Below are 25,910 nucleotides of genomic sequence, written 5' to 3'. Positions count from 1 at the left end.
TCACCCCCAGTCTGAGGTCCTGAGCGCTCTGGAGCAGGTTTTCATCAAGGATCTTTCTGTACTTTGCTCCGTTCATCTTTTCCTCGATCCTGACTAGTCTCCCAGTCCCTCCCAGTCCCTGCATCATCCCCACAGCATGATGCTGCCACCAACATGTTTCACCGTAGGGATGGTGCCAGGTTTCCTCCAGATGTGACGCTTGGCATTCAGGCCAAATAGTTCAATCTTGGTTTCATCAGACCTGAGAATCTTGTTTCTCATGGACTGAGAGTCTTTAGGTGCCTTTTGGCAAACTCCAAGCAGGAGTGGCTTCCGTCTGGCCACTCTACCATAAAGGCCTGATTTGTGGAGTGCTGCAGAGATGGTTGTCCTTCAGGGAGGTTCTCCCATCTCCACAGAGAAACTCAAGAGTTCTGTCAGAGTGACCATCAGGTTCTTGGTAATTTCCCTGACCATGGCCCTTCTCCCCTGATTGCTCAGTTTGGCTGGGAGGCCAGCTCTAGGAAGAGTCTTGGTGGTTCCAAACTTCTTCCATTTAAAAATGATGGAGGCCACTGTGTTCTTTGGGGACCTTCAATGCTGCAGAAATGTTTTGGTAGCCTTCGCCATATCTGTGCCTCGACACAATCCTGTCTCAGAGCTCTACGGACAATTCCTTCGACCTCATGGGTTGGTTTTTGCTCTGACATGTACTGTCCACTGTGGGACCTTATATAGACAGGTGTGTGCCTTTCCAAATCATGTCCAATCAATTTAATTTACCACAGGTGGACTCCAATCAAGTTGTAAAAACATCTCAAGGATGATCAATGGAAACAGGATGCACCTGAGATCCATTTAGAGTCTCATAGCAAAGGGTCTGAATACTTATGTAAATAAGGTATTTCAGCTTTTATTCTTCATAAATTAGCAAAAATGTCTAAAAACCTGTTTTCGCTTTGTCATTATGGGGTATTGTGTTTCGATTGATGAGAAAAAAAGTTTAACCTAATTATTTTTAGAATAAGGCTGTAACGTTACAAAATGTGGAAAAAGGGAAGGGGTCTGAATAGTTTCCGAATGCACTGTACATCCCACCAGGGGAAAGTCTGGTGTTTTTAGCTATATTAGATAAAGAAACCATTATTTTAGCAGGTGACCTAAATTACACATTCAATAAGATTGACAGATGTGGTAATAAAAAAGGCACATTTAGGCTGAAAAAAGTGCTCTCTGTAAATGATTTACAGGACACCTAGAGAGTATTATTCCTAACTACAAAATACTATTTCTTTCTTTCTCAAAGTAAGAAATGCTATTCAAGAATTGACTGCATTTTTTTCTATTTACTGGATTTAAAAATGAATGATATAGTGATATCAGATCATTCTCCAGTATCATGAAATACACTTAGCAGCAGAATTTGGAGAATGAACAGAGCACATCTTCTGCACCTGAAATTTATAAAAAATCTTTACCATTACAAATGTTGACTTACAGTGCCTTCAGAAAGTATTCACACCCCTTGATGGATTTAATTATAATTTTTGTCAACGATCTACACAAAATACTGTGTAACTTTTAACATTTGTAAAAAGAAATATATGAAAAATTAAACACTAATATATCTTGATTACATAAGTATTTAACCCCCTGAGTCAATACATGTTAGAATAACCTTAGGCAGCAATTACAGCTGTGAGTCTTTCTGAGTAAATCTTTAAGAATTTTGCACACCTAGACTGTACAATATTTGCACATTATACATTTTTTTATACTTCAAGTTCTATCAAGTTTGTTGTTGATCATTGCTAGACAGACGATTTGAAGTGTTGTCATAGATTTTCAAGGCGATTTAAGTCAAAAATGTAACTAGGCCACTCAGGAACATTCAATGTCATTTTGGTAAGCAACTCCAGTGTAGATTTGGCCTTGTGTTTTGGGTTATTGTCCTGCTGAAAGTTGAATTTGTCTCCCAGTGTCTATTGGAAAGCAGACTGAATCAGGTTTTCCTCTAGGATTTTGACTATGCTTAGCTCTATTCCATTTCTTTTATCCTAAAAAACTCCCTAGTTCTTGTCGATGACAAGCATACCCATAGCATGATGCAGCCACAACCATGCTCAGCGATGTGTTGTGTTGGATTTGCCCAAACATAATGCTTTGTATTCAGGGCATAAATTTCCTTTCTTTGCCACATTTCTTGTACTGTTACTTTAATGCAACTTTTTCGAACAGGATGCATGTTTTGGCTTCCTTCTGTTCAAGTTTCCTTCTTTTCACTGTCATTTAGGTTAGTAATGTGGAGAAACTACAATGTTGTTGATCCATCCTCAGTTTTCTACTATCACAGCCATTGAACTTTGTAACTGTTTTAAAGTCACCATTGGCCTCATGGTAAAATCCCTGAGTGGTTTCCTTCTTCTCCGGCAACTGAGTTAGGAAGGATGCCTGTATCTTTGTAGTGACTGGGTGTATTGATACACCATCAAAACTGTAATTAATAACTTCATTACGCTCAAAGGGATATTCAAGTCAAGGGGTGTGAACATTTTCTGAAGCCACTGTAGAGGACAGAGAAAAACCAACCCCCGATATAATTTGTGATGCATTTCAGGAGTACATTAGGGGGATGATAATCTCATACTTGGCAAAAATTTGATCTGATTTAGAGCTAACGTAGGCTAATGCGAATAGCATGAGGTTGGTTGTAAGTAACAAGAACATTTCCCAGGACATAGACATATCTGATATTGTCAGAAAGCTCAAATTCTTGTTAATGTAACTGCACTGTCCAATTTACAGTAGCTTTTACAGTAAAATAATTCCATGCTATTGTTTAAGGAGAGTGCACAGTTTTGAACATGAAAAGTTATTAATAAACAAATTAGGCACATTTGGGCAGTGTTGACACAACATTTTGAACAGAAATGCAATGGTTCATTGGATCAGTCTAAAATGTTGCACATACACTGCTGCCATCTAGTGATTAAAATTCTAAATTGCAGCTGGGCTGGAATAATACATTATGGCCTTTCTCTTGCATTTCAAAGATGATGGTATTATCTTTTACCAGATCTACTGTGTTATATTCTCCTACATTCCTTTCACATTTCCACAAACTTTCCTAAAAACCAAGCCTTATGGAACAATCCTTGAATAGCTTTTCAGAATTCACCAATAAATTGGTCCACATGGAAAACTAAAGGCACAGAATTTGCAAATGACTTGGTAACAGGAAATACATTTATTTCCATGATAGAATTAAAAAGTAATTTTGGACTGACCAGTATAGATAGTTTCAAATACATGCAATTTAAAAAATTACATATAACAAAATGTATATTTGAATCTTTTGGACCTCAGAGCAGCCTTGAGCAAATCTGATTTGAGTCGGAAAAGAATGTTCATATGATCGGGAAAATATACAAAACCTTGCAGAGAGCATACCTAACTGACAATCTCTTAGAAAAAAATATAAACTTTAAAATAACTGATGTTGGCGCAAGATGGAGGGACGGTTGGAGATAACTAAATAATGTACGCTTAATCCAATATACATAATGTATAGAATGTATTACACAAGAGACAAAATGCACATTCTACAGCACAACGGCAGAGTCATGTCTTAAGTGTAAAACTACAATGAGCAAAAATATAAGCGCAACATGTAAAGTGTGCCCATGTCTCATGAGCTGAAATTACACAGGTGCACCTTGTGCTGGGGAAAATAAAAGTCCACTCTAAAATGTGCAGTTTTTTCAGACAACACAATGCCACACATGTCTCAAGTTTTAGGGGAATCTTGCAGTTGGCATGCTGACTGCAGGAATGTCCAACAGAGCTGTTGCCAGATAATTTAATGTTAATTTCTCTACCATAAGCTGCCTGCAACATCATTTTATAGAATTTGGCAGTATGTCCAACCGGCCTCACAACCGCAGTCCACGTGTATGGCGTCATGTGGGCAAGCGGTTTGCTGATGTCACTGTAGTGAACAGAGTGCCCCATGGTGGCGGTGGGGTTATGGTATGGGGCAAGCATAAGCTACGGACAACGAACACAACTGCATTTTGTCAATGGCAAATTGAACGCACAGAGATAACGTGACGAGATCCTGAGGCCCATTGTTGTGCCATTCCTCTGCCGCCATCACCTCATGTTTCAGCATGATAACGCACTACCCCATGTCACAAGGATCTATACACAATTCCTGGAAAATTTCCCAGTTCTTCCATGGCCTGCATACTCACCAGACACCTACGACAGTGTGTTGCAGTTCCCGCCAATGTCCAGCAACTTCACACAGCCATTAAAGAGGAGTGGGACAACATTCCACAGGCCACAATCAACAGCCTGATCAACTCTATACGAAAGAGATGTGTCGCGCTGCATGAGGCAAATGGTGATCACACCAGATACTGACTGGTTTTCTGATCCCCGCCTCTACTTTTATTTTTTTAAGGTATCTGTGACCAACAGATGCATATATGTATTCCCAGTCATGTGAAATCCATAGATTAGGGCCTAATGTTGCGTTTATATTTTTGTTCAGTATAATAATGACTCAATAATCCATGCTTAGTGGGAACGCTATAAACTGGCTGTCAGAAGTATTACAATGTAAACGTACTTTTAATGCGTCTGCCTGCATATTTCAAGACACGGCATATGGGGGCGTAGTGAGATACCCGATGGGTTGAACGAGTCTCTTCTCATCACTCATCTTGAAAAAAACGTGTTCTGAAAACGTGGAAATCAGTCCGTCTGCCGTCATTAACACAATGTAAAAATCAAAATGATTTATTATTGAAATATAGAATAAGTCCCCAGTAAAGAGTTGTTACTCTAACTGTACAGTACTGCAGCGGAGACTCTAAGCATCCAATGAGCACTGTGTTTATGCTAGCGTATTTGATGCAGTATTTGATGCAAGGGAACATAGGAATGATGCAGTTTTCAGTTGCCACAATGGCCTGTGGTGGGATAGCCAGCTCTGTTTATTCCTAACCCTAACCGGGTTAACCCCAGCCCTATTCCAGTAGTGCTGTGGGGTCTGGTATTTCCAATATTCATGTCCAGGCAAAAGCCACTGCGGTCCTGAGGGCCATTGAGTGGGACGGCTTAAAGAAACACAAACACACACACACACACACACACACACACACACACACACACACACACACACACACATACACACACACACACACACACACACACACACACACACACACACACACACAGACATCCAGGCATTACACCCACTTACACCCGTGCACATACACACACAGGCTTTCACAAGCCAGAACACGCTCGCAAACATAAACACACACCCTCACCAAAACACATGTCCATTTGCATTTGAATTGAGCCAGAAATGGCTTTTTCAATATCTACATTGCTGTGTATACCGTATTAAACCCCAAACCAGCACAGTCTTACTGGCCTGAAGGTCAGCTAAGGCTTGCTGGGAGCAGCTGTTGTGCTTCATGTCAATTCAAACTGGTAACATCTGAAGGTCGTCTTTGTGAAATGTACTTTTTCGTGGAATCTCTCCATCCCCCAAATTGACTAAGGACACCCGGTGCGCTGAAAGATGCCTGAAAAAGCCCTTTTTGTGTTTGATCCTCTTCCTGTGTCAAAGACAAACCCCTCCCCCATTGTTTACTCAACACACAACAAAACAGTCAAATGTGGTTACCATGACGACTAGGTTGTCCGTGGTGGCCCCCAGGGCCTCTAGCGACTCAGGTTCGTCAAGTGGTCTCTTGTAGTGGAACGCTGTCCCTGCGATGTCAAACTTCCTGGGCCAGTCGATGGTCCACGCTCCGTTGATGAAGTAGTCATCTCCCTCTGACTTCAATGCTACAGAAAGGCACCGATAGAAGAAGGTTTCTAGTTGGATTTGTACCCACAGCACCATGTTAGCCCACTGAGATAAAGCCTAGGTAGGAGGAACGCGCTGGCGTCGCTAAGACACATTTTCAGCTCTCAGGCAGGGTTGAGAGTAGTTCACTGAACCCCCTACAGCTAAAATAGCAGCCTGTTAAAACGCTGACAAGAGTGGTGAGCCAAAGACTACCCAGGAACGGTAGCCAAGACAACAGGTGGTGGCAGTGTTTTGGTGTGATGTCATCACCATCATTCATCATCAACACCGTCGTCCTCTCCTGATGTCATTGGCAACTTTCTTTTCCTCAACAGACACTGTGCAGCACTCAGGGCGAGCTCACACACACACACACACACACACACACACACACACACACACACACACACACACACACACACACACACACACACACACACACACACACACACACACACACACACACACACACACACACACACACACAGACTCTCTCACCTTTCAGAGGGAAAGAGAAAACGCACACACACACAACCACACACACTCTTCAGGTGAAAGCCTGGAAGAATCCCATGAATACCATTCCTGCTGGTCGTCAAAACAAAGGAGTCGTCTCCAAGCACAACACATCTCAAAATATCCATTTTCTCAGAGTTGAAATGGGGCCAAATTGAGGAGAAACGATCCAAACACTGTGTTCCCTCTCTCTCTCTCTCTATCTGTCTCTAGCTGATTCCTCATGCGTAAGCACTTTGCAGCATTTACGTACTTCATTACAACTATACTTATTTGACTCCTCCTGTTTTGGGGGATAGCTGACAGAATGCAGTCTTTACTGCCACCTCATCTGCACATTCAAATAGTGAGCTCTCAGTCCATCTCCACTGCTAAAGGCAGCCTCACACAACTTTACCAAGACCAAATACTCCCACAGCCTTTAGGGTCTGTCACACATTACTTGGAAGGGACATAGAGAGTGCCGTCTACACAATAGGACACAAAGTGACAATCGTTAAAACGTGTATCAAATAAAACAAATGTTGATATATAAATATTCTTCTATCCACTTGAATCCACGAGGGCCTCAGGGCTGTCACCGCAGGGTTGTAAATCTAACAGCACTTGACGTTTCAAAGCCTGATTTCAGTCCTCCATCAACAACCTGAGCTGTAAATTCACCACTCTGTCACACGGCTAACTCCCCACTTAATGTCAGCCCGTGACAACAGCACTAAATGAAATGGGCTTGTTTGATTGTTTCGATTCTATTGTTCTGTTTTCGTCTGGAACGAAGAGGGGGAGACCAACGCCAAAGACTCCCACTGGACGCGTACTGAATACTTTCTCTAATGTCGAAGCTGTTAATTTAGTGCGAGTTAAAAATACATTGTCTGCTCTGCTCTAGACTGAGAAAGCACCAGGTGATGCGGAAAACTGGATCTTTCAACCAAGAACTGAAGCAAACCCTCTAATAGGAAACAGGTTCATTTCAAACTGCTTCACATTACTGTTCACCAATTGTGTGGAGTTATGGACGGGCCATAATGACTTAGAACATTTTCAGATATATAGACTGTAAAGAAATACAGGATGATCAAAACAATTCGAACGACGACCGCTACGTATAGCGTTCGAACGAGGTCACTTACCGATGTAGTTCTTGGACATGGCAATTTCTTGGATTTCTATGTGGACTGATCCCCTTGGTATCAGAACAACCTCCATGTAACCTGGTAGAGAAAAGAACACCACCATTACAGACACAAAGCTTATTTATTTTTTTAGATGCATTACTGGACATACCATAGAAGGAGAAAGTGCTTTTGTCTCTCTATAGACTAGTCTTGGAACCAGAGTCAGGATGAAGCCATATCACCCGTCCAAGTTCTTCACCGGATGATGTAATTAATGCAAATATATTATGTTTCCATTTATGTTTTGACAACATGTTTCTCAACTCCCAAAACTATACGCTTTATCATTGGGTGACAAAGGGGGGAAAAAACACACAGGTTTCCATGAAAAATGAAGTGTTTGGCCACAGTGCTCTGTTGGAGCTAGGACAGGGCGGCTCTGCCAAAAAGACAATACGTTCCTGAGTTTTTACCTTGCTTTTCTGCACGAGGATGTGTCTCCCGGAAAGTGCTTACAAACTTGTGGTGTTTGGCAGCTTTCAGAATGCACAGAGGAATGGACTCTCTCTGAAACACATACTCTTCTCTACACACTGCTGTCTCCTCTACATTACACACTCCTCTTCTCTGATCCTCCCTTCTACACACTGCTGTCTCCTCTACATTACACACTCCTCTTCTCTGATCTTCCCTTCTTTACACTGCTGTCTCCTCTACGTTACACACCCCTCTTCTCTGATCCTCCCTTCTTTACACTGCTGTCTCCTCTACGTTACACACTCCTCTTCTCTGATCCTCCCTTCTACACACTGCTGTCTCCTCTACGTTACACACCCCTCTTCTCTGATCCTCCCTTCTCTACACTGCTGTCTCCTCTACGTTACACACTCCTCTTCTCTGATCCTCCCTTCTTTACACTGCTGTCTCCTCTACATTACACACCCCTCTTCTCTGATCCTCCCTTCTCTACACTGCTGTCTCCTCTACGTTACACACTCCTCTTCTCTGATCCTCCCTTCTACACACTGCTGTCTCCTCTACATTACACACCCCTCTTCTCTGATCCTCCCTTCTCTACACTGCTGTCTCCTCTACATTACACACTCCTCTTCTCTGATCCTCCCTTCTTTACACTGCTGTCTTCTCTACATTACACACCCCTCTTCTCTGATCCTCCCTTCTTTACACTGCTGTCTTCTCTACATTACACACCCCTCTTCTCTGATCCTCCCTTCTTTACACTGCTGTCTCCTCTACATTACACACTCCTCTTCTCTGATCCATCCTCCCTTCTTTACACTGCTGTCTTCTCTACATTACACACCCCTCTTCTCTGATCCTCCCTTCTTTACACTGCTGTCTCCTCTACATTACACACTCCTCTTCTCTGATCCTCCCTTCTTTACACTGCTGTCTCCTCTACATTACACACTCCTCTTCTCTGATCCTCCCTTCTTTACACTGCTGTCTCCTCTACATTACACACTCCTCTTCTCTGATCCTCCCTTCTTTACACTGCTGTCTTCTCTACATTACACACCCCTCTTCTCTGATCCTCCCTTCTTTACACTGCTGTCTCCTCTACGTTACACACTCCTCTTCTCTGATCCTCCCTTCTTTACACTGCTGTCTCTACATTACACACTCCTCTTCTCTGATCCTCCCTTCTTTACACTGCTGTCTCCTCTACATTACACACTCCTCTTCTCTGATCCTCCCTTCTTTACACTGCTGTCTCCTCTACATTACACACTCCTCTTCTCTGATCCTCCCTTCTTTACACTGCTGTCTCCTCTACATTACACACTCCTCTTCTCTGATCCTCCCTTCTTTACACTGCTGTCTCCTCTACATTACACACTCCTCTTCTCTGATCCTCCCTTCTTTACACTGCTGTCTCCTCTACATTACACACTCCTCTTCTCTGATCCTCCCTTCTTTACACTGCTGTCTCCTCTACGTTACACACTCCTCTTCTCTGATCCATCCTCCCTTCTTTACACTGCTGTCTTCTCTACATTACACACCCCTCTTCTCTGATCCTCCCTTCTTTACACTGCTGTCTTCTCTACATTACACACCCCTCTTCTCTGATCCTCCCTTCTTCACACTGCTGTCTCCTCTACATTACACACCCCTCTTCTCTGATCCTCCCTTCTTTACACTGCTGTCTCCTCTACGTTACACACTCCTCGTCTCTGATCCTCTCTCCTTTACATGTTACACATCCTTTTTTATATCTACACCGAGTGTACAAAACATTGGGAACACCTGCTCTTTCCACGACCTAGAATGACCAGGTGAATCCAGGTGAAAGCTATGATCCCTTATTGATGTTACCTGTTAAATCCACTTAAAGGAGGATTTGTAAGCCTTGAGACAACTGAGATGCGGAGTGGGCAAGACAAAAGATTGAAGTGCCTTTGAACAGGGTATGGTAGTAGGTGCCAGGCACACCGGTTTGAGTGTGTCGAGAACTGCAACGCTGCAGGTTTTTTCACACTCAACAGTTCCCCGTTAGTATCAAGAATGGTCCACCACCCAAAGGACATCCAGCCAACTTGACACAACTGTGGGAATCATTGGAGTCAACATGGGCCAGCATCCCTGTGGAACGCTTTCGACACCTTGTAGAGTCCCGATGAACTGAGGCTGTTCTGAGAGTAAAAGGGGTGCAACTCAATATTAGGAAGGTGTTCCTAATATTTTGTCCTCTCAGTGTATATACTACTCTCCCACTACGTGTACTTGCTCAGAGGAGAGATCTCATGACCCTTGACCTTTCCTTCAGTTTCTATGGAACTAGAACATTTGCACACCTGAAGTAAATAGCCCTGTCAATTTCTGTCCCCAGACTGTGTCTTACCTCCTCTGGGTAGGGAGTCATTGAACAGTCCCTCTGTGGCCTCACAGGTGCTGCCGTCCCCTCCACACACCCGACAGCGGTCCTCCTTGGCGTCCGAACCCAGGATGTTGTCACAGCCAACGTGCTGAGAGAGGAGACAGGATGCCATGTTATATTGCTTTAAGTATAACTTATACCATAGTAACGACACTGTTTCATAATACTATAGTAATACCATAGTAATACCATAGTAATAAAGAAAAGTGCTGAAGAAGTGACTTCAAGTCTGTGGAAGCTGCATGGAGCAGCAGTTTTACGTCAATTTAAAACGCTAACTCATGATTGGATAGTAAGTGATTAACAACCGTAGAACGACAGTTGGACGAGAGGGTCAGACTGAACAGTCGTTGAACAGTCGTTGAACTGCCAGTCTCTTTTAGAGAGTTACGGTAAAGTGAGTATTTCATAGTTGTATAGACTCCTCTAAAATGTGATAGGGAGAATTAGCGACAGAAGAGATGACAGAAGAGAAAAATAAATGTATTCTCACACATCCCTCTCATTCTCTCTCTCTCTCTCTCTCCGTCCACATTTCTCTGCTCTATCCCTATCTGTTTCTTCTCTCTTTCATTTTCTCTCTGTTCTCTCTCTCCCTTTGTCTTTCTCCAACACGTGCACAGGCCTACATGAAGCATTTTGAGTATTTTCCGAGCAGCCTCCAAGCAGACGGTGTTCCAGAGATTAATCACATCATGTCAGAGACTCTAGAAGACTCTAGAAGGCCAACTGCTGCTGAAATAAAAAGGCACATTGGACTGTGACTAGGAATGAACATGTCCCAGTGCTTTCTGGGAAGAAACCTCCAACACACACACACACACACACACACACACACACACACACACACACACACACACACACACACACACACACACACACACACACACACACACACACACACACACCCTAACCCGATTGTACACATACTGTACAGTGTACACACAAAGAACAAAGACAGCAGTAGATGCCAGATCTCATTATTAAACACATTATTTGCAGCTTTTTTCATTTTGAATGTAAATTCAAACCTTGTTTTCAACAAACGCCCAGTGGTGAAATAAATGACAGTGTCTTTCAATTCAACTTCCACATTAATCTGGATAGCCAGTTTCCTGAGGAGAACTTCAAAACAATCCCAGACATGACCTGTCGAGCTGTGATAAGAGTCTAGATTAAGACCTCTGCCAGCCACTCAATGAAAACCAACTGACTGAAACGCCACGTTTTGTTCTAACGCTACATTGTTCCATATTGGATAATGCTATTTCTTTGCTGTCTCTCAGTCACTTTTTCCCAGTCAGTCAAGTATCATATAAACAAGGTCCCTTGAGATAAGAAGGAACACAAACACTGTGACTATAAACTGTACAAACTGGGTCACAGGCTGAGTTTTGGTCGGGTCGGGTTTCCTGGTCAGGTCACATGGTCAGGATCATTACATTAGGTTACAGTCATCCAGTTTATTAGCTTATCTATCACAATGTAATCGGGTCAGAGCCGCGGTACAGTGTTTTTCCTATGGGGGAGTCAGCACCCTACTGGCTGGGTCCTGACTGGAAGCAGCGTGGGTCTGTTTGACTGGGGTGAGTCACAGCGTGGGAACCAGAAGCACTACTTTTATCTGGGGAAATTTACAGTAACGACAACCTAAATATTACCAGCACTACGTCACAAGAACACTTACCACACTCAAGACAGACAAACAGACACACACACACACACACACACCAAAACACACACACTCTATCTCTCACTCTCACCTTGCACTCTCCATTGATGCAGATGTCCAGTGAGTCGGCCTGGCAGCGTGTTCCATCGATGACGGCCGGGGAGCGCTCGGTGTAGAAGTTATATCCCTCCGCCAGACAGTTCAGAGCACATGGCTTCACACCACCTGGAACACACCGGAAAGAGGTCTCAAGGTTCAACGTACTGGACAAACTTCCACAGGGCAGGGGACAACTCATTTACACATAGTTAGACATACAGTAGGGAGATATCAGACAAAACTTCATATATAATAATAATATCTGCCATTTAGCAGACGCTTTTACCCAAAGCGACTAATAGTATGCGTGCGTACATTTTACAGAAGGGTGGCATGACCCTTGGCATTGTAAGTGCCATGCTTTGCCAACTGAGCCACATCGACCTCAAACTTAGAGACATTTCTCACAAAGCGACTTTTGGTAACCTGTGCCTACACCCACCGGCCACAGACAGAGATCTAAGGTTCAGCCAAAACGACTACAGGTTCAAACACATTATAACACATGTTCTATTTAAGCAATGAGGCACAAGAGGGTGTGGTATATGGCCTATATACCACGGCTAAGGGCTCTTCTTGTGCATGATGCAACACGGAGTGCCTGGACACAGCCCTTAGCCGTGGTATATTGGCCATATACCACAAACCCCCGAGGTGCCTTACTGCTATTATAAAATGGTCACCAACGTAATTAGAGCAGTAAAAATACATTTTTGTCATACCCATGGTATACGGTCTGATATACCATGGCTGTCAGCCAATCAGCATTCAGGACTCGAACAGCCCAGTTTATAAATAACAGTTGATTCACATCATACCCATCATGTGTGCTATGATGAGTGACATGACTATGAATACATCTATCTATAAGAAAATAATGCAGTTTACAATATAGATTTTTTTTTTATCACAGAAAACGTTTTGTGGTGCTAGTTGTGAGCCAGCCCTGTTCTCTTCTCTCCTCTAGAGTTTGTTGATAGTAACAAAGACTTCTATTAGTCATGCTTAGATCTGATCCTGGACCTGGGGCCTGAAGTCACTTCAGTACTGACACTGGGAGAGATAGCTGGGGCTGCCATGACACTCACACACACAGTGACATCCACGCTGAGGTTTTCTCCAATCTCCACATGTAGGCTGACAGTCCAATAGATTTGTACCAGCTACAGAGGGAGCTCATAGCGTTGACTAATGGGAGTTGTGTGATAACAGATTTCAGCTTTTAGCGTGACGGCCTGGGAGAGAGTAGGACTAGACTGTGCTTTATTAGTTGTGTGTGTGTGTGTGTGTGTGTGTGTGTGTGTGTGTGTGTGTGTGTGTGTGTGTGTGTGTGTGTGTGTGTGTGTGTGTGTGTGTGTGTGTGTGTGTGTGTGTGTGTGTGTGCATGCATGTGTGTGTGTGTTTCTTTGTGAGTAACTTTCCACTGCGATCTCTAGTGAAAATTAGAGAACACATACAGGTATTGGTTGTTCATTTGACCAGTATTGTCACAGGAAAATAATCCTGCAGCAAGAGGATTTTAAAGTTTAGTACATAATGTTGCTTGATCGGTGGTTGGGCTATCAGCTGGACAAAATTAGGCTGCATGAATAGCGCAATCTGTTAATATAATTAAGTGCGGTTTTTCAGTGAATTTATGTAAATCGTGAAGCTCATCTGCATTTCCTGCGGTGCAGGAAAATTCTCAGCAGCTAAAGAGGGATCAAATTAAGAACCTACATCTGTAAGGTAATAGTAAGTCCTGGTACCAATCCATCAATTATAGCCCAGATAGTGATGACCCAGATTTCAAGACTCAATGGACCCAAATCCCACCCTTCCCACATTCCCACTCCCATGTCTTCATTGAGGGCTAAAGCGTTGGAATGGCTGACCAGAGGGCCATCAAACACAATGTGGGAATCCCAGGAATTCTGGGCCTATCAAACAGTCCTGCCTACTGTTGGTATTAGATGTGTACACAACACAGTCACAGAGAGAAGCCTTTAGACTGTCACTGAGGGCCAGAGAGGACCACAGGCTCTGGGAAGCTACTGTATGATGAAAGGTATCAAAGCGCCGAACAAACTACTACAAACGGGTCGAGAAAGACAGCGGAATGGACGGGAGCGATTGATGGATGAATGCATTATTCCGATCTCACCTCCAGTGTAGGGCTTCCAGTTGTAGTATTTCCCACGGAACGGCATGCTGTCGAAGTCGGCACACTGCTTCACCCGGAAATCCCGGGATCCCGATGGACATGCCTGGAAAACCGCGAATCAAAAACAACACATTAGATGTCAGGGTAGTTAACAAAGCCCAGTTTAACTGACCTTAGTACAGTCTATTGTCTGTAAAGACTTTTTCCTAAAACTGCTCTATTCTGTCCTGAGACAGTCTGTTATGTTATTATTTCTCTCATGCAGAGAACAATATGTTTTGTGTTTGGAACAACTGCTTTGTTTCCCCTGGTGATTTGTGATGGATAATAGAACACTTATTTGAGTGGGTAATTAGAAACATCTCCGCTGGGTCGGCCGTGTCTGGTACAGACTAGACTAGGGCTGTGCTGGGGCTGGGGTTAGGGCTGGGGATGGGGTTAGGGCTGGGGATGGGGTTAGGGCTGGGGTTAGGGCTGGGGATGGGGTTAGGGCTGGGGTTAGGGCTGAGGATGGGGTTAGGGCTGGGGATGGGGTTAGGGCTGAGGATGGGGTTAGGGCTGGGGATGGGGTTAGGGCTGAGGATGGGGTTAGGGCTGGGGATGTGGTTAGGGCTGGGGATGGGGTTAGGGCTGGGGATGGGGTTAGGGCTGGGGATGGGGTTAGGGCTGGGGATGGGGTTAGGGCTGAGGATGGGGTTAGGGCTGGGGATGTGGTTAGGGCTGAGGATGGGGTTAGGGCTGAGGATGGGGTTAGGGCTGAGGATGGGGTTAGGGCTGGGGATGTGGTTAGGGCTGAGGATGGGGTTAGGGCTGAGGATGGGGTTAGGGCTGAGGATGGGGTTAGGGCTGGGGATTGTGGTTAGGGCTGAGGATGGGGTTAGGGCTGAGGATGGGGTTAGGGCTGAGGATGGGGTTAGGGCTGGGGATGTGGTTAGGGCTGGGTTTAGGGCTGGGGTTAGGGCTGGGAATGGTGTTAGGACTGGGGATGGGGTTAGGGCTGGGCTGGGGATGGGGTTAGGGCTGGGGATGGGGTTAGGGCTGAGGATGGGGTTAGGGCTGGGAATGGTGTTAGGACTGGGGATGGGGTTAGGACTGGGCTGGGGATGGGGATGGGGTTAGGGCTGGGGTTAGGCCTGGGGCTGTGCTGGGGCTAGGGTTAGGGCTGGGGATGGGGTTAGGGCTTGGACTGTGCTGTGCTGTGGCTGGGGTTAGGCCTGGGGATGGGGTTAGGGATGGGGTTAGGGCTGGGGATGGGGTTAGGGATGGGGATGGTGTTAGGGCTGGGGTTAGGCCTGGGGCTGTGCTGGGGCTAGGGTTAGGGCTGGGGATGGGGTTAGGACTGGGGTTGGCGTTAGGGCTGGGGTTGGAGTTAGGGATGGGGTTAGGGCTGGGGATGGGGTTAGGGATGGGGATGGGGTTAGGGCTGGGGTTAGGCCTGGGGCTGTGCTGGGGCTAGGGTTAGGGCTGGGGATGGGGTTAGGACTGGGGTTGGCGTTAGGGCTGGGGTTGGAGTTAGGGATGGGGTTAGGGCTGGGGATGGGGTTAGGGATGGGGATGGGGTTAGGGCTGGAGATGGGGTTAGGTCTGGGGATGGGATTAGGGCTGGGGATGTCATTAGGGCTGGGGCTGGCCTTGACTGGGGGCTGGGCCGGATCGACACTGTTTGGTTCAGACTAGACTGGGGCGGGGGTAAGGTGCTGGGGTTGCGGCTGGGGCTAGCATTAGAGATGAGGCTGGAGCTAGGACTGGGACAGGTACTGGGGCCAGAGCCGGGGCCAGTGCTGGGGCTTGGGTTGGTATTCTGTGCCTTGGAAGGCTCTCCAATCTCTGGAGACCTTCTCGCAGTCCTCACTTCCCTCATCAACTTATCCCTGACCACTGGCTGAATCCCCTCTGACTTCAAGATGGCCAGAGTGGTTCCCCTCCTCAAGAAACCAACACTCGACCCTTCTGACGGTAAAAACTACAAACTACAGACCAAGTCTCTCGTTATCTCTCTCAGAGCGATCTTCTTGACCCAAACCACTCAAGCTTTGTCACGGAGGCTCTCCGCTCTCCCGAAGCTGACTCTCTCTCTCCTCTGTTCTCCTCCTCCTAGATCTTTGACACCATGAACCATCAGATCCTCCTCTCCACCCTCTCAGGGCTGGAGGTCTCAGGCTCTGGATTGCAGCCTACCTGGCAGGTCCAGCTCAGCCCAGTCAAAGCGCTTCTCTGTCCTGGCATCCCAATGGTGGAACCAGCTTCCCCCTAACGTCAGGACAGCGGAGAGCGGAGAGCCTTCCAAAAACGTCTGAAACCCTACCTCTTTAAAGAGTATTGTAAATAAATCCCACGGCACCCCACCCCCCCCCCCCCCCCCCCCCAACCACAAAATGTAACTCAAATGTTTTAAAATGCGCTTGTTTTCTCCTACTACCACTGACTTCGCCGAGAGAAGAACATAGCGACTTCATTGAGGGAAAATGTACTTGTTCCGATTGGGATGTGTCGCGGTCTCACCTAGCTATCTTAAACAACTAACTCTCACAGTCTTGCGTCAGATTTAGACGTTAATCCATGTTTCTCAAGACTCACATTTCAAAGTTGTTGCAAATGTCAAATGTGTGTTTAAGGTTAAGTTTAGGCGTTAACTCTGAATGGTTAAGGTAAAGGGTTAGCCCTAACCCTAACCCTAGGCAAAAAAACTCAATCTCAAAAACAACTTTCTATCGCTGGATTCAAACTTGCAACCTTTGGAATCAGAGGCAGATGCCCATCCGCCATCCCCTTCCACAACGCAAAACTGAGACTTACTTGATGTTAACAACGCTAGCTAGTTGTAAGTCGCTCTGGAATAGAACGTCTGCTAAATAACTCAAATGCCCATGTATGCCTGTGTGTGTGTGCGAGGGCCAACAGCACTTTCCCTCAGGACAAATGAAGACTCTCAGTGAGCTCAGGTCAAAGCTATATACTGTATTTCACAGGCTGAAAGTAGAGCAGGATAAACAGGCCTGAACACACAAACACGCAGGCACACACGCACTACAGGCCTGAACCCAGCTGAAGGAAAGGATGACTGACTTTCATTACTATTGAAGTAAGGGCCAATCCCCAGTCAGTTCCATCATGCAGCTCTGGTGAGAAAAGACAGAGTGAAATAGGGTACTAGGGTAAGATTAGTGATTGAATCGTTTGTGTGATGTTGGTCGAGACAGCGCTTAGACAACTAGAGCCTACATCAAACACGGCCAGTGTGCTTGAGTTTTTTTCTTCTTCTCCAAGAGTGCGTTTTTCCCGCTATGCACCGGGAACTATAAGGAACTGTAAGGTATGGATCCAACCCTCTCAATCGCTCCTATCGTAACCAGCGTCTTCTCCAGCCACTCTAGTTAACACAATGTCTGTGTCAGCCACTACAGAGGAACTCCCAACAGGCCTCCCTCCCTCCCTTGTTGTTCTGCTTCCCATTAAGAGGTGACATTTTAATAGTGCACATGCACAGATGACATTTAGAGGTGACATGTTGATTATCCCTAACACAGTCCTGGTGGATTATGTGAACTGGCTACAGGGGACCGTGCCAGGGAGGGAGGGAGTCAGCATTATCTCATTGTTGTGAAAGAGAGAACAATTGAGTGCTGACCTCTGCTCAGCAGGGAACAATGACCAGGGCAGGAACCGCAGGCCATGGGGGGGGGGGGGGGCTGGGCGTGTGTGTGTGTGTGTAAATGAATTAAGTCATAACACACACACTCACATACACACCACGCCGGTCAGCGCTGTGGGAGAGATTAGCCTTTAGCTCAGACCCCATGGCTAGCGGCTAGCGATCTCCTCTGATAGCCGTGGGGTTAGTCTAGCGTGTCTGTATGTTATGACTTAATTCATTTACACGCACACTCCCAGTGTTTGACCTTCATTACTACAATGCTTCATGTCCAGGCCAGATCTGTCAACGCCAGACTCGCTCTACACTCTCTGCTCTCTCTGAAATTACGATACGTGTTTGTGTGTGTGTGTGTGTGTGTGTGTGTGTGTGTGTGTGTGTGTGTGTGTGTGTGTGTGTGTGTGTGTGTGTGTGTGTGTGTGTGTGTGTGTGTGTGTGTGTGTGTGTGTGTGTGTGTGTGTGTGTGTGTGTGTGTGTGTAGGAGCTCTGTGGACGCACTACGGTCGGGGCAATGAAACGGTGGTCTGGGACGATGTTTGTTTTCCAAAGTAAACGTTCGATGCTTGCTCTCAACTGTTATTTTTAAGATTTGTGGTTGAGTATCCACAAGCCTCCTAACTGGCTCAATTTTCAGCTTCAGAAAAAAAGGCCCACCTTGAAATAGTTAGGAGTGGGGTGCTGGGGGGGTTGAGTTTGCAGCCATACACAATATTTGTTCAAAGTATTTTTTAGGACTAAAGTAAGGTATTTGAATTAACTTTCATAGAATTTAAAGGAACATTTTGCATTGCGTTGTGTGTAACAATAAGATCTTACTGGGACATTCAAACGTTGTTTCAACACAAACAGAACCTAAATTCACCAGGACAAAAGCATTTAATTGACCATTGTTTTCACCAAGCTAGCATCCTCAGTGCTCTCTGTTATCCCAAAACCACTCGTGCGTTAAATCTCCCATCAATCAAAGTCAGTGATACTCCATTCAGTACCTTGACAGAGTCAGAGAGGCAGGTAATTGCCTTTAGTGAATGGCTGAGGTTATCTTTGCTCTTCCGAAAGGGAACAAACAACTTAACCCTTTACAGGAGGACAAGCCTTCTTAGAATCTTCTTCCTCCTAGCAACATTAAAAATAGAGGGATCCCAACAAACCGGGAACATTCCCAGAACATTAGTTAAGATTCCCATTAAGTTCTAAATAGGGTTTTATCTAACATTAGGATGATAACATCCCAAAACCAAACATTAAAACAAATTATCCTAACATTCACTAAAATGGTGTGCACAACATCTGTAACAACCACAACAGAACATTCCCTAAAAGTTATAACTAGGTTTCCAAGTAATGTAATAACACAATGCACCAGTAATGTTTTCCCAGCAAACCAAAATTGGTTCTGTGCAAGTTCCAAGAACATTCGTTGGTTGCGGTAAATGTTCTGAGAACACAAACACGTTCCAGTTGTGCTGATGATTATACAGTGTTTGTCTAAAACCTTTGCCTGATGTTGCAAGAACGTTCCCAGAAGACATTTAGTTAGTTCTTTAAAGGTTTCCAGAATGTTGCATTAGGTTGTGGTAACAGTCTGGTGGGAACACTGTGGGGTCATCACAGAAGATATGTTACCAAAAAAACTAAAAAACGATGCAGTTGTGTGGATGATTCTACCGTGTTTATTTTAGGGTGCAAGAAACATTTACCAGATATTACAAGATCATTCCTAGAACAAATTTTTGTCTGTCCTTTAAAGGTTCTGAAAATGTTGCATTAGGTTGTGGGAACAGTTTGGTGGGAACATTGTGGGGACATCACAAAAGATGTGTTCCCAAAAATGTGTAAGTCGCTCTGGATAAGAGCATCTGCTAAATGACTTAAATGTAAAATGTAAATGTAAAAAAGCAAAAACTGTCCAGTTGTGATGACATTCAGATAATGTTTGCACAAAATCAGTGTGCACAAAACGTTCCTTGGATGTTGCAAGGATATTGACAAACCAGTCTTTCTGAGTTCTTGAAAGGATCCCAGATCATTCCATTAGGCTGTGGGAACAGTGTGGGTACATTACAAGAGATACAGGGCTTTCACAAAGTATTCACACCTCTTAACCTTTTCCAAATTTTGTTGTGTTACAGATAGAAATTAAAATGGATTCATTTGAGATTTTGTGTCACTTGCCTACACACAATACCCCCATAATGTCAAAGTGGAATTATATTTTTACAAATGTTTACACATGAATTACAAATGAAAAGCTGAAAGGTACGAGTCAATAAGTATTCAATTAAAGAACAAAAAGGCCCGCACACTGTTACAGCTCCCAATTCACCCAACGGATCTGCGTCAGGTTTCGGATTGAAACGTTGTCGTAAAGCGGTGAATTGGGAGCTGTAACAGTGTGCGGGCCTTCCTGTTCTTTCCTAGTGTTCTTCATTAGCCCAGCGCCTATGTTTTTAAGGATGTGCATATGACCACAAACGTTTCAAGAAGTATTCAACCCATTTGTTATGGCAAGCCTAAGTAAGTTCAGGAGTAAAAATTTGCTTAACAAGTCACATATTAAGTTGCATAGTGTTCACCAGGATTTTTGAAGGACTACCTCATCTCTGTACCCCACATAGGGCTGTTACGGTGACCGTATTATCGCCACACCGGTAACTGTTTAGTCATGGTAATTAGGCTTCTCCAAGCTCTGATGCTGCCGAAGGTCATTAGCCCACCAAACTTGCTAACTGCCTGTTACTCAGCACTCTATTGTCCCTCTAGTTAGTCTGACATCAATGCAAATGTTTTCGCAAATCTAACCAAACACTTCATGAGAGCCCATGAGCTCGTGTTGCGCAACGTTTCTATAGGCTGTGCAATTGCGTGCGAAAACAGAGTGATGGCTTCTACTAAAAAGAGGAAGATCCCATCAGCTTTCTATAGGCTAGGCCTACTATATTTATTTCTGAACATTACTCATATTAAGCACATTGCTTTTCTTTACAACAAGAGTATAGCCTACCTGGCATGAAAATGGAGATGCTACATGTGTTCATGGTAATTCACGGTCAATTACCGTGAGACCGACAGTTATTTGTTTGACAATCACCGGCTGGCAAAATGTTGGGACCGCCACAGCCCTACACCCCACACATACAACTATCTGTCAGGTCCATCAATCGAGCGGTGAATTTCAAACACAGATTCATCCTTAAAGACCAGGGAGGTTTGCAATGCCTCACAAAGAAGGGCACCTATTGGTAGTCGGATTGGGTGGTATACCCATATATACCGTATACCGGCATATTTGGAAATAGCCAGGGAAGGATTTTTCAATACCGTTGAAACTATTTCTTTGAAGTTGTTCCTATACATTTGAATATTTGAAGTAAATACCTGCAGTCAATTTGTGCAATGCGTTAGGAGATAAAGCAGATGGCGTTCATATTTCACCTGTCACATTATATAAAGCTTGCTTAGTTCCCCAGCACAGTCACATGTTAGTTTGTAAATAGCACAACAGGGGAAAGCGGGAGCAGGTGAGTCCAACTGTGTATTGACAGGGGTCGCGTTTTCTACTGAAAGTCAACAGTGTTATTATTCCCTTTAATAGAGTGATGCAACTATAGTTTTCCTTTCCAGAAAATACATTAGTGCAACACATTCGACATGAAATAGCTTCATTTTCATGAGATGAGCAGCAGAAGTGGGCAGCGCACAATTGGCCCAGCGTCGTCCGGGTTCAGGTTTGGCCGGGGTAGGCCGTCATTGTAAATAAGAATTTGGTCTTAACTGACTTGCCTAGTTAAATAAAGGTTAAATAAAATAAAATAATAATTATTTTATTTGGCTGGCAGCTGCACAAGTAAATGAGCTTACAATGAAAAAGCAAGATATTTTATTATAAAAAAAAAAAGATGCATGGCCATGATATTTCTAATGTCAGAATGTAGCCAGCTACATGTCCTAATGTTTAGCTTAAAGTTTCTCTTGCATTTTACCTGAGAAAAGTAGTCTGGCTACACCAAGAAAAGTATCGGAGAAAATAGGTTACACATCAGTCGGAGCGCTGTCTGCAGATATAAATGTCCCTTCGTGAATTCTCATCCGAGTTTAGAAGTGCAACTGAAGCACAATATTAGTCTGATGCCGAGCAGAAAATACAAAAAGAAGCATTTTAGATTTGTGTTTACAAAACACAACAAGATATTTTTTTCAAGATATTTTTTTTCACATCTTTTCCGACCTGCGTGAAAAATGCAGAATTATGCGTTATTAACAAGACCCTTAGTTTAACTTGCTATCTAAGTAAGTGGTTGAATTAATACGGTGACGGGGCAGCATATTATGTTTGAACTCTGCCATGTTTGAGAAGGCAAAGCCCTTTGGATGAGTTATTTGTACAGCTGTCACTGCTATCTTGATTTCCTTCTGTTTTTTCTCCTCTCCGTTCTCAGTCCGTTTGCTCCTCCCCCCTATTCTCCCTCCTATTCTCCCAGCAGAGCAGGCAGGCCGGTTGCCCTAGGAACTCCAGACTCCACAGTTCACAGAGCCAGTACTGGAGTACTGGAGTACTGCATGCATCAAAACATTGTTCATTTGCACAATGTCTCTCGTTCACATTCCAAACTCACCAAAAAAGACATTCGGTAGCTCCTACCTATGTATAACTTTATGAGCTGGATTGCAATTCATTTATTTTCATTTGCACTCGTTAGCATATTTCGCTAGCAACCTCCATGCAAATTCACTATTACTTGTTTTGTTAGCATTCTGGTAATAGACTCCCAATGTTTATTTTTTGGCGTTTTTTTTTTTGGCGCCTACTTGTGTATTAACTTCTTGCAACTATAGGGGGTGCTGTTTCAAATTAGCATAATTGTCTCTACAGATTAAACTGCCTAGTACTCAATTCTTGCTCGTACAATATGCATATTATTGCTATTATTGGATAGAAAACACTCTAGTTTCTATAGCCGTTTGAATTATGTCTCTGAGTGAAACAGAACTCATTCTACAGCACTTTTCCTCCCAGTGTGTGAGATTTAGACATCTTGGCCTCTGGTTCCAGATCAGTTTTAAAAGTCTCTGTTAATCCTATGAGATACAAACACTGCCCACGCCTTCCTCTAGATGTCAGTAAGTGGTGACAATTTGAATGGAGTCGATTGCGCAATCATTGGCTCTATAAATGACAAAATACCGGAAGTAGCCTTCCTTTGGACACTGCGCTCAATGCGAGAAGGATATCTGACTGGCCTTTTTCCAAGCATTGGTTTAGCCAGTAATATAGCGTCGGTCATCTTTTTACTTGTTATAGGTGTTAGAAACATCATAATGTAGTTAATTTAAACCGTTTTATAGCAATTTATATCCGTTTAGTGCGACTTTGAGGCATTGCTTTGTAATAGACTTTGAAGCTCCGGGCACGTTTCGGGGTCCCGGTCGTACGTTAGTGGGCATTTCGACGGACAAGTGGACATCTTTCGACCAAAAGAAGATTAGACCCAAGAAAGGATTCATTGTCCAAGATTCTGATGGGAGAACAGCTCATAGTAAGAACAATTTATGATGATAAATCGTGTTTCTGTCGATAAATGTTAAACGTTTATGCCGCCATCTTGTTTGCTATAGCTTCACTTGGCGCAACCTGTATTGAAAAGTAAGGATAATTTTAAAAATGTAATTCCGTGATTGTATTAAGAATTAAATTGTCTATCAATCGCTGTCCACCCTGTATTTTTTAGTCAAGTATATGATTAGCTATTGATTAAACTAGATCACTCAAAGATGGCGACCGACATTTCCAGGCTTGTTTTGCTACTATTTTCATTGTATAACCACGTTTTTTATGGCTAAATATGCACATTTTCGAACAAACTGTATATGTATGTTGTAATATGATGTTACAGGAGTGTCATCTGAAGAATTCTGAGAAGGTTAGTGAAAAAATTAATATATTTTGGCGATGATACGATATCGCTCTCTTTGGCTAGAATCAGTGCTCGGGTAACGTTTGCGTATGTGGTATGCTAATATAACGATTTATTGTGTTTTCGCCGTAAAACACTTAGAAAATCTGAAATGTTGTCTGAATTCACAAGATCTGTGTCTGTCCATTGCTATGTGCTGTGTATTTTTAAGAAATGTTTTATGATGAGTAAATTGGTAATACACGTTGCTGTCTGTAGTAATTCTAGGAGCTTTTGTGAGATTTGTGATGCTGGCTGCAATGGCAAACTATGATTTATACCTGAAATATGCACATTTTTCTAACAAAACCTATCCTATACCATAAATATGTTATCAGACTGTCATCTGATGAGGTTTTTTCTTGGTTAGTGGCTATCAATATCTTAGTTTAGCCGAATTGGTGATAGCTACTGGTGTTGAGAGAAAATGGTGGACAAAGAAAAATTGTGATTTTTGCTAACGTGTTTAGCTAATAGATTTACATATTGTGTCTTCCCTGTAAAACATTTTAAAAATCTGAAATGGTGGCTTTATTCACAAGATCTGTATCTTTCATTAGGTGTCTTGGACTTGTGATTTAATGATATTTAGATGCTACTATTTAATTGTGACGCTATGCTAGCGATGCTAATCAGTGTGGGGGGGGTGGGGGGTGCTCCCGGATCCGGGGTAGAGGCTCGTTAGAGGTTAAACTGGTAATACCGTAAATCCTGAGGTGAGAGAAGGACGGGCTGTGTAAGGGCTATTTGACCAAGAAGAAAGTGATGGAGTGCTACATCAAATGACCTGGCCTCCACAATCATCCGACCTCAACCAAATTGAGATGGTTTGGGAAGAGTACGACCGCAGAGTGAAGGTAAAGCAGCCATCAAGTGTTCAGCATATGTGGGAACTCCTTCAAGACTGTTGGAAAAGTATTCCAGGTGAAGCTGTTTGAGACAATGCCGAGAGTTTGCAAAGCTGTCATCAAGGCAAATGGTGGCTACTTTGAAGACTCTAAAATATATTTTGATTTATTTAACACTTTTTTGGTTACTAAATGATTCCATATGTGTTATTTCATAGTTTTGATGTCTTCACAATTATTCTACAATGTAAAAAAAAAAGTAAAAATAAAGAAAAACCCTTGAATGAGTAGGTGTGTCCAAACTTTTGACTGGTAGTGTATGTTACCCCTTGGGAGCGTTATCAGAAATCACAGCATTGATTTCCACTGCTATGCAGACGATACACAACTTTACATGTCACCAGAGGATTTTAGCTCCACGGATCAATTATTAGACTGTATTAGTGATTTAAATACTTGGATAGCTCACAACTTCCTCCAGCTAAAACAAGACAAGACCGAGGTACTTATTGTTGGAGCCAAAGCACAGAGAGAGAATGAGCCGCACATTTTAATTCACGGGCAATAAAGACAACACAACAGGGTAAAAAAACGAGGTGTTATTTTAGATTCTGAACACATTCGGAATGTGACCAAAATAGCTTTTTACCACCTGAGGAACATTGCCAAGGTGCGTCCGTTTCTCTCCTCCAGAATCATCCATGCTTTTATTACAAGCAGGCTTGACTACCGTAGTGCTCTCCTGTCTGGTCTACCTTAGAAAGCCATTGGTCAACTGCAAAACATACAGAATGCTGCAGCACGGGTACTGACCAACACCAGACATCACACCGGTTTTAGAATATAGATTCTTCTATTGGTTTTTAAACCAATCCACGATTGATGCACCCCAACACATGCCACTCATGCTTTTAAGTTATGTACTCTGTAGGTCCCTCAGGTCCTCTGGCACTGGCCTTTTAACTATCCCAAAGCCTAGGACCAAGAGGCATGGAGAGGCAGCCTTTAGTTGCTATGCCTCCAGCCTTTGGAATAGCCTGCCAGAGAACCTGAGTGGGACTGAAACTGTGGACAAATTGAAAAGAGATCTTAAAAAAACACCTTTTAAGCTTTGCTTTTCCTTAGGTTGCTTTTTAGTTGTTCACTTTATGACATTAT

The 25,910-nt window shown here is 43.7% G+C and overlaps 1 protein-coding gene across 1 annotated transcript in view; it reads right to left on the bottom strand.

The window, feature by feature from the left end:
• Positions 1-25,910, bottom strand: part of LOC129818756 (A disintegrin and metalloproteinase with thrombospondin motifs 6-like) — a 91,542-nt gene that overhangs the window by 15,027 nt on the left and 50,605 nt on the right. The window contains exons 14-18 of the mRNA XM_055874965.1: positions 14,299-14,401; positions 12,148-12,281; positions 10,349-10,472; positions 7,498-7,578; positions 5,681-5,844 (exon numbers count right to left, since the gene is read on the bottom strand). Of these exons, the coding sequence (XP_055730940.1) occupies positions 5,681-5,844; positions 7,498-7,578; positions 10,349-10,472; positions 12,148-12,281; positions 14,299-14,401 (606 nt within the window). The remainder of the gene's footprint in view (positions 1-5,680; positions 5,845-7,497; positions 7,579-10,348; positions 10,473-12,147; positions 12,282-14,298; positions 14,402-25,910) is intronic.

Source organism: Salvelinus fontinalis, chromosome 21, assembly GCF_029448725.1.
Source record: "Salvelinus fontinalis isolate EN_2023a chromosome 21, ASM2944872v1, whole genome shotgun sequence".
Lineage (NCBI taxonomy): Eukaryota > Metazoa > Chordata > Actinopteri > Salmoniformes > Salmonidae > Salvelinus > Salvelinus fontinalis.
The sequence above is the reverse complement of the archived record's forward strand: the minus strand, read 5'-3'. Positions and strand labels throughout refer to the sequence as shown.